Source organism: Cygnus atratus, chromosome 18, assembly GCF_013377495.2.
Source record: "Cygnus atratus isolate AKBS03 ecotype Queensland, Australia chromosome 18, CAtr_DNAZoo_HiC_assembly, whole genome shotgun sequence".
Lineage (NCBI taxonomy): Eukaryota > Metazoa > Chordata > Aves > Anseriformes > Anatidae > Cygnus > Cygnus atratus.
Window position 1 is genome coordinate 4764988 of NC_066379.1, and position 14176 is coordinate 4779163.

At 39.8% G+C, this 14176-nt stretch overlaps 1 protein-coding gene across 1 annotated transcript in view; it reads right to left on the minus strand.

Annotated features, from left to right (window-relative positions):
• The window catches only part of SEC14L1 (SEC14 like lipid binding 1), a 44048-nt gene that overhangs the window by 10112 nt on the left and 19760 nt on the right, over positions 1-14176 (minus strand). Inside the window, exons 3-10 of the mRNA XM_035570559.2 lie at positions 9139-9288; positions 8917-9048; positions 6804-6932; positions 6314-6548; positions 5483-5592; positions 4512-4701; positions 1543-1631; positions 403-473 (exon numbers count right to left, since the gene is read on the minus strand). Of these exons, the coding sequence (XP_035426452.1) occupies positions 403-473; positions 1543-1631; positions 4512-4701; positions 5483-5592; positions 6314-6548; positions 6804-6932; positions 8917-9048; positions 9139-9288 (1106 nt within the window). The remainder of the gene's footprint in view (positions 1-402; positions 474-1542; positions 1632-4511; positions 4702-5482; positions 5593-6313; positions 6549-6803; positions 6933-8916; positions 9049-9138; positions 9289-14176) is intronic.

Here is a 14176-nt window from a genome sequence, read left to right on the forward strand (position 1 = left end):
ACAGCCTGACCTTACTGGCAGCCTGTACCAACATCTAGGCTATAAAATTCCCCAGAATCAGAGATGGGGAGTGGGCTGCATTGCTTTGCAGACTTCCAACAGTGTGCAGAAACAGAATACTTCATGTAGAACCATTATGGGCATGACTGCTGGAGCATGTGTTGTGTTTCCCTCAGGCTTGACCATGCCAATTCACTCAAGTGGTAATTGGGGTAGGTCTCAGTTAACTGTAACTGTGATTATATCTGCATGTGAGATGCACACCCTACCCTTTGCTCAGTCTATTTAATAAATTGGCCTCAGCAGGGTGATATTGCACGATGTTTTGTCCTGTCCACCCCCTACCCTCCCACCACAGTGACACCTGGTAATCCTTGAAGAGATCTAATTGACGTATTTTACCTGATTGGTCTGCCAAATACTTTTGTGTTCTCTTCACATCGCCTCAGTCCTTCTTCATTTATGGAAAGAACCTGCCCAAGAAAACACGCTGCTGAGAGAAGAATCTAAAACTCAGTAGGTAGGATAAAGAAAAAAACGTTCTTAACTGAAGCCTAATTAAAACTACAAGCTCAAAGTGAAAAAAGTATTACGAGAGACTTACAATGACTGATTTTTCAGAAAGATTATACAGAATAAAAAAAAAAAATCTAAGATCCCTCATCCTACTTGAATAGAGTGCTCTATCCGATAACTTGGCATCGGATTTTTCCAAAGAATGAACTAGAAATCACTATATTTACCCCATCAGTTGATCTTGCTGAAAAATAAATATGCCTTTCCTTAAAACCTGGAACACGTAAACAAGATCCTCTTGAAAACTGAGACCCAGGAATGATACAGACAAGAAACCTCCCTACACTTCTGTCCCTTTAAGCTTTGATTTCCTATTTACTCAGAAATTAAAGTCCCTTTCAGTCAAAGAAAGTAACCTTGAAACAAAACTAGGGCAAACAAGTAAAACTTAATATGTGCCTCGAAAAACTACTGGAAGAGAAAAAGTAGAATTCAACCCCTGCTTCTAGTAGTTACTACGGCCACGACTGTCATTACTTGGAGGAAAAAAAAATATTGAAAACCTGGAATTCTGCCAGCTTTCTGCTTGGAAACTGAGCAGATCCACAATAACAGTCTGAGTGCTGCCTTTAGAGAAGGCAACATTGCAAGAAAGTACTTTTTCTTTAAAAATAAATTATCTTTATCCTTGGTACACAGGCTTGAAAAATCTGAACATGGCACCTTCTCTCCTGCACAAATGCAGAGACTTAAGTTCAAAGCAGTGCACAAACTGCAGAAGAATCTGTGAAAATGCTAACCAACAACGACAGGAGCTGCCAAGAACTACGCCTTTCCACCATCAGTTTGCAGTTGGAAAGAATGCAGAAGACCAGCTACCAGGAGCTTTCAGATGTATTCAAACCGAAAACAGACGGCCATAGAGTACATCAAAATATCCAGTGTGATGAATGTTCTGGCAGAGAAGGAAATTTCTAAATGAAAATATCACATTGTTAGCAACTTGCTGGCTCCAAAAATACTTACGTATCGAAGCAAGGCCTCTTCCCCAAGAGCTCGCACTAAGCCTTTGGTATCCATCTGTCCCAATCTCAGCACATACAGCGGGCGACCATCTGAATAACAAAACAAAAAAAAATCAACATAACCCTTATTTTTACAATAATTAATAAAATTGAGTGAACTTGCTTTATGCTAAAAATCCAAATGGAAACAAATCATAGTCAGTTCAAACTCTGCTGTACAGGTGAAAGAGGGAGTAACTGGAACAGATGGCAATATAATCTTTACCTTGTCCAGCTACACCACAAGATTACCTGTATGTGAACTGCAAAAGTTAAATGGAGACGTCTTGATGCAAAAATAGCTACCCTATCTACAAGGAAAGTCCAAAGGACTTCAACAAGTACAGTTATAGATCTTGGTACACACAATTAAAGACACAGGACTATGCTTACCTTCCAGCACAGCTAAGATAAAGGAACAACTTCAGTCTATTAGCGTAACTAAAGAGTTGCAACAAAGGATGAAAGCTCAGGATAGTTTACAGGGCCCTTTTTGGGCAAGTAGCTACACTAAATGCTGAGAGTTAATGAAACAAAGCATTAACCCCCAGACTTTCTGCGGTATTTGCTGAAGTCACACCTTTCAGCTATGTCATTACATATTATGCGGAACTGGCACACAGCCTGCAGCTTCACTTATGCAGTTTAAGTCTGGTGAGAACAGACTCTGCTCCAGATATCAGCTTCAGATGACCCTCTGCATTCAAAGACTTGCCTTTCCACAGTACTCTTGCCACACACCAGGGTATCCTGACACTGACCCAGGATACAAAGGCATCAAGCTTAACAACTGCATTAGGTGAATCTGGGAACAAAAGCTTGCATTTCTGGTTCTTCATAATAGAAGCTAGTTGTCTGAAATAGTTTCCATCTTCCTCCCAAAGCTGTGATGTATTTGTTAAGCTTTGCTCCACCTGTTCTAGCACACAAGCTAAATAATTATCATCTTATAAAACTTAATATGCTAAAACACAAAAATAAAATAAAATGTCTTCTGCAGTTCTGATGTCTGTTTAGCTTCACTTCCCTCCAAGAACTGCAAAGAGAGATAGCAAATTATCCTCGAGTCCTTTGGGAGACAAGGAAAGAAACTGTCGGGATCCACTATTTAAAAATAAAAAAAAAGATTTGCAGAGTCAAACAAGGTTATTTATTTCGCAAGGACACTACCCTCATGCAAGTTCATGGAGTCTTTTGTATTTTATCAGATGGTCTAAAAGACAATATTATTTTAACATCAGCACACTCTTATCTTGGAATGTATTGTTTAGCGTCTGAAACACTGAACAAAAAGTGCTATTAAAGTTCATTGCGGGTCTCCCTCCCTCACAGATGCACACCCATGCAAAACCAAATAGTTCATTAACCCTCCTCCACTCAAATGACACATGAAGGAAAGTCTCAATTGACAGTGCTGCATTTTCACTGTATATTTTATTTTCATTTGGGCTTTGTGATTTAAAATAACCGTTTGACTGAAGCACTCTTGACAAACTAAAAGCCACTCGGATATAAAGAAAACCATGCTAACTGCAAGCCAAAATAACAACTTTTATTCTTTTGCATTAACAGCTCATTTGAGACAGCACACTTTATACCACTGCTGCCTTTGCTTTAGTGCTAAAATCTATACAAAATTCAGCCAGCTTCAGTTTGGCACATTTTGCTTATGTGGGAGGAAAGGAGCTTATGAAAGGAGCAATACTGGAATAGAGGGTTTAAAAAAAGAACCTACCCACTGCAAAAATTTAAATTATAGAGAATTGTTCGGTTTTGAAATTCTCTGCTTCCACTAGTGACAACTGCTTTACTTGAGGGCATGGCACAGAAGAGACCAAAGGAACTGTGGGGGAAGAGAGGAGCACATGAAGCTCACAATAAGACTGAAGAACTTCCCAGAAAAACATTAAATGACTTTCTGTTGCATTCTGCACCCTTCTACTCACTGGCAGGAACCTGCTACGTGCTACTGACAGAAGTCGTCTTTGGAAAGTAAGGACAAGGAACGGGCAGAAAGGGAGAAAGTATTCACAATCCTTTTCCCTACAGTCTTTACAATCATATTGTTATTTTCCACTTTCTCAGTCAAACCCAGCAACAGGAAGAGCCATTCAAGCTTGTCAGCGTTACAGCGATTAAACTTCTGCTGTGCCCTCCCTGTCTCCTGGCCACTAGCGCAGCCAGCTTCCCGTCCTCTTCCTTGTAACAGGAAGAGCTCGCAGAAACAATGGTGCCTAGTGGGGAACGGACTAAATCAGAACACAGATAGCTCACAGTAAGAGACCATTTCCGTATCTAAAGAGCCCAGCTTGCCTCAAGCAGTGAATTCCAAAATGTTTCATTTCTGTGCATGTATTAGCAACAAGACCACTGCACGATAAAGCAAGCTGAGGGACAGGGGAGCTTATCAGGCACACTCATCCATGTTTTAAAGATCTGGCCGTGCCTCACCATATGAAGGGAATTTAACTAAAGCTTCTTCCCTTCTTAAATAAACCTGCTCTATTTGGTCTTCTGGCACTTCTCATCATTAAGCTGATTGTAATGACAAATACGTATTCACTTATGACATCAGCAGACTTACCCAACTTATTTACAAATATCTTTTAATCACTGGAAGGGAAGAGTCAGTATTTGCATAACACCCTTCTAAGCATCTTAGAGTGGTATAGAAGTGCAACTTTTTAAAGCTACTGGCATAGCAGAGCTCTTCACAGAGTTAAATATGCTGGTATTTGTCAGACAGATTAGGACCTAAAACTATGCTGCCACCAACTAAGGAGCTGGCAACATCAATTTTAATGTGTTTAGTGCACAATAACTGAGAACTTCTAGCCAGCTTTCTAGCCAGCTCTAGCTAACAGAGGAACAACCAGCACCTTTAATTCAGAACATGAAAAGGCTGTTCAGTATCCACAGGATAGAGCATACCTTTGTCATGGTGATGCCAGCCTCCTGCATAGTAATCCTGGAGTACTTGAGGAGGATTCCAAGTGTCTAAAATATAGTCTACCTGGTGCTGCTTGCGCCATGTCAAAGACTGGCAAAGGATCTCTCTTGCTTTATCAATGTTGAAGTCCCGGGCACGCAGGAATCTTAAAATGTGCTCATCCTTTGGGATCTATTAAAAACAAAAACAAAACAAAAAACAAACAACACAACTTTGTATTCAAGGTTTGAAACAAGGTGAAAAGAATGAACAATAGAAGCTGAAAAAGGCGTAGCCTAGTGCCAACACAAGAGGATGGTATATAACACTGGAAGTTACTCAGGAAAATCAGTCTTTCTTGCAATAAAAACATAAACCCTGTCACATATCGCAACTACCTTCATTTGAGGGATATAAAGATTCCAGAAACTCTAACAATGATTTACACTTGTGTGACCATACTAATTCAGCCCAATTTAAATGAATCTAGGGATGAAACACAGACTGTATTTCATTGCTATGTAACAGGAAGGCCTGGAAACTGAGACATGATCAAATCACAAGCCACTGGAAAACCCTCAGACTTGCTCTCAGTGTTTTAACAGGCCATGTTGCTTCCCTTGCACATATAGATATATGAATATGTTTGGCCAAAACAAACAGATGTAAAAATAAGGTTGTTCTAGAATGAGGAAGACCTGTAAAACTGATGGTATTCCCCTGTGCTGGATTCTTGACATTATAGGAGGCAGTCACAATAATCATTTAAGCACCTCAGCACGCAAAGTCAGATGGACTATAGCAATAAAATTCAATTACCACTGTAAAGACTTAGTTTAGGTACTTTGTTCTGAGTATGGAACGCCACTTACCACAACTAGTTAGCCACGTGAGGTTTGGCATGGTGTTTTATAAGGTCCACCTTGAATCTCACGTACTGAGATAGAGCCACAAGAGGCCAACAGTAGCTTACCTTGCCCTTGTGTGTCTCCTGAAGCCACTGTCTCAGTCGAATGAGGCAGCTTTCCTGCATTGGGGTCAAGTCACCCAGATACCGCTTGATGTAGTCTGCATCTAGCTTGTCTAAAAAAGGAGATGAACATGTGATTAGAGTGGTCCTGAAGTGACCAAGTCAAAGCAGCAAATAATTTTATATGCTGATATCTGAGGCAGAGAAGTTCTGTGCAGAGCTGAATAAGGTTTCTTTGAATCAGTGAAAAGATGAGCAAAGCAACATACACAGCTATCTTAATGTGAAACTGCGAAGATTAATTTTCGTTCTGCAACTAAGAAAGGAGTAAAACCAGACATTTGCAAGAGCATTTTCACATTTGTCTATTCACAGCAAGTATAGGGCATGCTTCTTCTGGAAATACTTAAAGAAGCTTTGACCTAAATCTTCCAGTACAAGAATTTTTCCAAATTCCCTTACTGACAGGGGAAAGAAGATAACATCAGAAGACTGTGACCAGGGAAGCTTCAGCCATTCCCTCCCCATTATTACTATAGTTACACCCACCCCTGAGTTTCTGGGCAAGAAACAGGCTACTGATTTGCAACCTAATGAACAGCAAAGAGAAAAGTTTCTCCACTCCTCTGAACTTCACTCGCTAAAAAGACCAGCTGACAACAGCTATTCAAGCTCTCTCACAGGTCACTGCTTCGCAAGCAATAACTTTATATGTTACCAAACAAGTAGCTGACGTGTTTTTTTTTCAGCTTTCAGCTGCCCAGGTGAAGCAGCACTGCACTAAGAGCCTCTACATTACAAAGAATCCCACTAAAACAAGGCAAACAACCATACCATCGGGTGTTCCTGCTGTAGGCTCGGAGGGGCTGCTTGAGGTGTTGAGGATCTCCTTATTGTTCAAGCCCTCCTTTGTGGCAGAGTCTGGTATATTAATAGCAGGTGAAACTGGCCGTCTTGTGTGGGACGTGCTGCTCTCCAATTTACATGCAACGGGGGGAGTCCAACGAGGAACAAAGGTTATTCCTTCTTCCTCCAGCTGCTTCAGGTAGTACTCTATTATTTCCTTTCCCTTCAAAAAGAAGAGTTTATTTCAGCTACTAAAAAATACTCATTTAGACACTGAAAAGATTGGGCTCGAAACACATTTAGCAGCCAGGCATCTCTAAAGATTCCACTTCCAAATACAGACTCGCACACACGTACTGCCCTAGGCTAAAGAGTAAACAGCCCAGCTTTTTGACCACAGCAGCCTGTTACTTAGCAGCAGCTACATTATCTTTTGGTAACTTAGAGCCAGGCACCTCCTTCACAACTGCAAGCTCACCTTTTTAATATTGCTGGTGTACTGCTTCATGGCAATCTTTTCCACTGTGCTTTCAAAACCAAAAAAAGATTTTATATCCAGACTTGCTGACTGTTCAAAACAGGTCCAGTCTTCGTTGTCTGGATGAACCTATTAGTTAAAAGGAGATCATACAACTTAGTATTTGGTATTCTTTTTCCTCAAAGTATTTGAAATGACTGTCTCTTCTTTTTCAGGTTCATATAACCAAACACATGCAAGAAGAATTTGCAGCCTTTTGCTTTATTTACAAAACACAGATCAGAAAAGCCAACACTAAAGAACAAAAAGCTGAGAAGCCCTCCTGTAGCCCCATGGCTAGCACAGCACATTGTCTTAACCAGCAAGGGGAGCGCTGGAAAATACTAGTGCACGAAGGACTTGCACATTTACACAATTAACAGTATCTCATTGTAGATACGGGCTGCAACTGTAGTGTATCAGTGGAACAGAGTTCCACAGTGAACTTTCTGCTGCTGCAGGTTGGAGTGATAGACCATGGCCAGCTAGCTTCAAGAGTGCAGCGAGTACAGTGTACGTACTTCTCCAGCACTGCAGTCTAGACATGTTTGCAACTGACATACCACAACGGGTCGTTCCCTCTTTAACCTACTAAGTACCTCGGTATTTTGTAGACAGAAAATCATTTAACTTTGTCCTGCTGTGACAATGCTACGGAAGAACTGTAAACTTCTCATTTGTTTCACAGCTGAATAAACTATCAGGGAGGCCTTTACTACTTTCTTGCCTTTTTAAATTTAGAGCACTCCCAACTTTCCTCATAACTTACATAGCAATCCGGTCCGGGCTCAGAACTCACTGTTATAAAGAAACATCATGGCACGCTGGATTTCTGAGTATGCAGCTGTCCTGGCACCCTAAGGTTCCCCCTCCACCTCACAACATGCTAGAACTGCCTAGAACAGCTTTAATACTTTATAACAAGACAACTACAGGAAAAACAAAGCAAACAACTCCCCTCCTTTGTTTCTTCTGCACTGGGGAATCGGAGGTACACAAATAGCTTGTACCAATTAAATAAACACAAACCATAACAATAACGTTTAAGAATCTTTCTGTCCTTCCATTATTTCGATCAAAGTAATTTATTTTAATTTTTAAAAAAGGATTTTTAAAAATAATTTATTCTTAAAAAAGTTTCTGGTTTTGTATTTACCTACCACTACTAGTTTCTTGATCAAGTAGAGTTAGGCCAAGGAGAAGCATCATGTTTTGTACATATTTACCACATGCACTTTTTTGTGCCACATTTCCCCTGTTCAAATGCATCTTTCACAGAAAAATTACAGGTGGAAGAGTATTTTTGAATGTGCCTTTGAAATAATTGCAGAAATAATAATAAAAAAATAGGCTATTAGCATCAAATGGGTTTGAATTCTAGTGACCTTTCACCCACGGTTCTGCAGACAATAGGAAACACTTAAGTTATTAGCTGTGCTAAAAAAGAATGCTACAGCGCTAATAAGTGGGTTACATTTGCTAACTTGCATCTGACCTTTAAAATCCATTCAAAGTTTTACTTCTATGAACGTGTGCTGCATCAGCCTATGGGTACGGGCTAAGACACTATGAAAAGCCACAACCAGAACATTGCAGTAAGCACACCACCAAACTCCTTTGTATCAGAAAACATCTGCACTGAAGACCGAAAACAGCCACGATGGAAAGAGCTAGGTTAAAACACTGCTGACAACAAACATTTGAGCTGAGCAGAAGGCAAATAAGCTATGCTGAACTTTCCTTTAACAGTTCTGTCAGGGTATCATCAGCCTCGACGAGCCCCACACTGCTATTACAGACCACAGATTTGCTTAAACAGAGCTGTCAAGCACCGCAAATTATGTTGTGTTCTGCTATCTGAGAAGATGCTCAAGCAAGAGGGTGCCAAACTTGTTTCAGTTCTTCAAGCAAGCGTGTTACATTTAACGCTAACAACAATTATCACTCATGGCGCTGTGTTGGTTATTTTTTCTTGCAAGGCAAAAGCCAAGAACAACCCAACTTCTGTTTGAGTTTTGAAATCTAAACACTGACTTAATTCCATCTGTGGCACCATCAAGAGCCTGTTACTCACTGTGTAACAGCAGTGTTCGTTAATAATGACTCTATTAGAGAAGGTTTCATTGTAGGCTTCTATATGCAAAGTCCTTTCTCGTCTGTTCAGAGAGTTCTTCTGGACAAAGTAGACGTAATCCACTCCTGCAATCTGAGGAAGATACCATAGATTCTGTTAAGATACAACATTCCTGTGAAACAACATCCAAAAATGTAAAACTGGCACTTCAAATCTAATCACCTTTTTCAACAGTCGTGGTGCGTCTATATCTAGCTTGCAGCGCCGTTCAATCACATGGATGGCTTCATCCTCGCTCTTGTATTCGTTTACTGTGTCACTGGCTACAAACATAGGAATCAGAGGGCATGTAGGAAACCTTCTTTCATAAGCCTACAAAGATAGAAAGAGAAGAAAACAAGCTATTATCACAATTAAGCCTTGAGGGTGTGTGTAGTGTTCCTTCGCTGACATCACCAGCACTGGAAGGCAGCTTCAAATTTTTACACCTTTACTAGAAGGGATCCTTCCTGGAGTCCACATTATAGCTGAAAAATCACAGCACATTCCAAACAAACCATTTCTTAAGAAGTCCCTAACACAGCCCCACTCCAGTAAAGCAACTTCTAAAACAATGCACGAAACACCTCATTCCCCCCCACCCCTTTCCCCCAAAAGGAAATTGTTAATTATGCACAATGACAATCCTCCTGTCAGGAGTAACAGGAAAATAAGACCCTCTAGTTCTAAAATACCACAAGACAAAACAATTATACGTTGGATTAAAAAAACCCCACAAGCTAATTATCGGTGTTTCACCAAGCTGTCTAGAGGGTTTTCCATACAGCTCCCAGAGGCCTAATAAAAACATTTCAAAGCCTATTTCTTAAGCTGATGGAGCTCTCAAGCTCCCTACACAGTGTTCATAATGCTTTCACTGCACAGTTTATCAGCTTACAATTTTGTTCAACAACATACAGTAAGTCTTTCCAATAAAACGAGGCCATTTCGTACTTTGGAAAGTTTAAACTTTTTGCCACAATGCCACAGCTGTGACTCTAGTTAAAGAACATACTCATATAAATGAGTTGATCTCTTTAATACTTGATGCACACTGGGAAGATGGGGTTAAATAAAACTCAGACGGATAGCTAAAAATTGGGAATTGGTAACACGAGTAAAAGGAAAAGGGGAGTTACCCCCACTAGGAATCCTGATGAATTTTAGTTTTAGAACCAACCATGGCTGGAGAATACAACACTTTTTTTCCTTTTCTTTCATAGTCAGTGGTATACCTCCGCTTTCCTCTGGATTATTGCCCCCCCCCCCCCCCCCCCCCCCAATGTGGACTAGTGATGTAATTTTTTTTTTTTTTTTTTTTTAGCTTTCCTTCCAAACCGTGAATTCTTTCCTTTTTGCTGTTAGTATCAAAACCTCGTAAGACAGGTAGGATTTGCAAGGTGTCCCAGTGCAGAAAAAAACTGCAGTAACAAAGTAAATCTGAGAGCAGAACATGGAACAAAATCCTTTAAAAAGGGCGAAAATATCCACTCTGTCCTTTTAAATAGTTTTAACTGCTCTTAATATCATTGGGTTGCAGTACAGGAACAGCATCAACAGGGATAGGGTGTGGAAGAAAATAAGCAGCAGCTGCAAGAAGTATGCAATGATAGCACTGGAAGAGAAAAGGTCTCTTAATTTTCCCTTTATAAGAATAAAAATACTTCGTTTGCTACCAGGGTTCAAATGTAGCAGTGTTACTATGGTGATAGTGGTGCGATGCACTAAAACAACGCCAGCTTTTTTCCCCTTCGTGAATATTTTTTGAACATTTTTGCAGCATGATTGCCCTGAGTTCATAAAGCTCCTCTGTCATATGCTAGAAGTACAAGCAGTGAGTATACACGAGCCTTTTTGCAAACTTCTCATTTGTGCACAGCTGGTATTGTTTAAATTAAGAATAGAAATAATTTCTGGGTTCAGAGACGAGCACAATAGAAGTGACAGAGTGCTAGTGTTATAACACAATAGCAAGCAGTAGGGAAAAAACTTTTACAGCTCAAGGAGAAAGGGAGGATGGATCCTACTAATATGGTATGAATTTTCTTATTTATTTTATGAGGGTCTTCTTGTTCTGGACAAAGGCTATACATTTTACAGTTGTACAGGAATACCTCAGCCCTCTCGATGAATTATTTGGAACACAGGCTTGTTAACCACTATTGCAACTACATTAACTGCTGCCCTAAAGCCAAGGGGGGAAAAAAAAGATTTCCAGCAGAAGCAGAATTGAGAAGTACTTCTGGTTTTCAGACTTCTTTAAAATAAAATTCTGCTTTTATTTGGGGAACTTATGTTACAACAATTATCTACTTCCTCTTCAGTTTGCAAAATATCTGTAATATTACTCATTATTTTTGAAGGGTTTTTTTGTTGTTCATTTTTTTTTTTTTTTTTTTTTTTTTTTTTTACACTTGTGTCAGAACACTATCTCCCCATCTGAGGAACCTCTATACCAAGTCTTTGCAAGCACCATCCATTGCACATGTTGATGCATTTCTCATCTTAAGCGCTCAAAAAGCTTCGCAGTTGCCCTGTGAACACTTTCAACAGTACCTGCTAGAAGTGTTCACTGAACTTATTAGGCTTTTTTTTTTTCGCTTGCAGAATTTGTTCTGAATGGGATGACTGAATTGAATGGGTTCAATCTGGAAGAGAACAAAATAATTATCTGCCAAAAGTTGGCACACGCTACGCTTACAGCAAAGTACTCAAAGGTTTCAAAGAGATTAACAGCAACACAGGATTCTTTCTTCCCTAAAGAATGTGCACACATACTATTGAAAACTCTTCACAGTAAATTTTATTGGGCTCTTAAATTAGGCTGGTTTTATTCAAGTTATGTACCACTGCCATATGTTCTTGTAATGCATCATTTCTCAGCACAGCACTGTTTGAAGAAAAAGCGATTATAGTAAACTGTAGCCACATCAAAATTGTCAGTCTGGTTTAAGCATAGCTGTCTCCTCCACATGTGGCAAACAGTTCTCTTTCACACTGCAGAGCAGGCAGGAAAAAGCTGCTAAAGACTACAGGATACTGAGAGAGAGAGCTTGCTTCACCACGGACCAACAGAGCACAGGAGGAAAACCTGCAATTTAAGAATGGTACAGCAATCAATAGACAACACACGGGTCAAAGCGGAGTACGTATGGCCAAAACTGGAGCTATTAAAAGAGCCCGAAAACATTCAAAAAATAAAATCCTGCTTTTTCTTTTTCTAGAAATTGATTGTTGAATTGATTGTTCAGCATCAAGGTGTTTTGAACAAATTTTCCTGTCAGCAAAGCTGGACTGGAAACAACTAAACTGCATTATCCAATATTCCTTCAGCAGTCTGATAAAGCAGAGTATAAGATGACACGCGTTTTTCTACATAATAGGTCTCTTTACAAATAGAAATGTTAGATACTACGCGTCTCCTTTCAGGATTGCGATTGTACTGTAATAGATACAATCACAAAAGCCAATTAGTTCCTCAAAAGCAGAGCAGCTGCAGTAATACTGCTGGACGAGGTTGGAATGCAAGAAGACAATGCTCTTGACCTGGGACTAAATGCGTCTAGGAAGGATGTTGCAGGGACAGTACTTAAAATGTTATCATTTTATTCTGCCACATTAAAAAAAAAGTACGCTAAGTGGAGATTCTGATACGTAACAAAATAAGAAGAGCTGGTGTGCACATTCTCAAGATGGTGCCGGACCTCAGAAGTCAGCGCCTCTTTCAGAAGGATAGATGTGGATGTACAGACCTTTAAAAAGATTTTAGCCTACAATTCTGTTGTTCCCTAATAACGTACTATTAAGATTTCCTACCAGCCTCGACCATTTATGTACTCTGATTTATTAAAAGCTGGCATTGTGTATCAAGAAAAACACAGTATGGTGAAGCAGCTTGAACTTCAAATTTAATGCGCTCATTATATAAACCCTTAACTTCCTCAACGCATGTGAACAGCGAGGACATTGACAAGCATAATTTCAACCAAAATAGCACTGTATTAAAGCCTCTTCTCCAACTGCTTCCCTTAGCAACTCATGTTCGGGGTAGAGTCAAAATAACAGGATTTATTTTACTTTTATCTTTGCTAGTATTTCAGCTGTGTTTAAAGACATGAAAGCAATTCAGAAGTAAGACTATTTTAATCCCATTGCAGTCAATTCTCGTGTCCAAGGGAATTATGCTTGCTGCTGCCGTCCTTAGATTGCAATCTTAGCAATACTGGGATTCTTTCAAAATAACAGCTTTAGGACTGCGTTTAGGTATGACCCCAACCCAATTTTCAGGAAGACCAAAGATGTTCTGGCTTTTTGCCTCTCAAACCATACCTATGACTAACAAAATTATCTTGACAATTTGAGAATGGCATGTGCCCAAATCTCTAGAAGGTCAGTCATTTATCTAAATAAGTTACCCATATAATAAGTTCTGGCCAGATGAATATATTCAGTAGGGAATATATATTTCCTATACAAGGGCCCCAGTCTCTTGCCTTAAAGGATAGGGATCGTTCAGTTTTTCCATTAGAAGTAACTTCTACATACAGAAGAAAATAGTCCGACAAAACTTGCAAGTGATCTTGTCCTGTCCTGTTATTCTTCCAGTAGCTGAATCCTCTAAATAAAGATGCAAATCTGCTAAAAAGCCAGTAGGAATCTTAGTCATCATTCAAAAAATTAAGCATGTTGAGTATTTTAATAGCTAAATTACATGAAACAAGCTGCTAAGATGCTGCATTTTCTAGTTTTCTGTTCAAAAATGCTATAAAATGTAACCTTTTAAGAACAGCACAACATTCTCCAAGGGCATCCCAAGAGAGGCTCATTGTGACAACCAAATCTAGTCCTTTGCTTTGTGTGTGCCACACACAAACTAATTTACGCCTGCAATACCGGACCGTGCTTGGGTGCTAATTTGCAGATGCATGCCAGTGTTCACCAGGCTTTTCTACCCGCTGCAAGTGTTGAATTCCTGAATTATTCATAAAAACACAAGAAGCAAGAAGGGTCGCTCAACCACTAGCTCAACAGACCGCATTCCAGCAGCCTGAGCGTTGCTGTATATCGCTATATCCCCTTCCTTCCCCCCTGCATTAAAGCACAGCAGATCAATAGGAAAAACATTGACTCATGGGAGGCCAACCAAATTCTTGGCAGCTGCATTTGGAAAGAAACAACTCTGGATTAACTCTCACAAATCAGCAAATACCTTCTCAGCTCT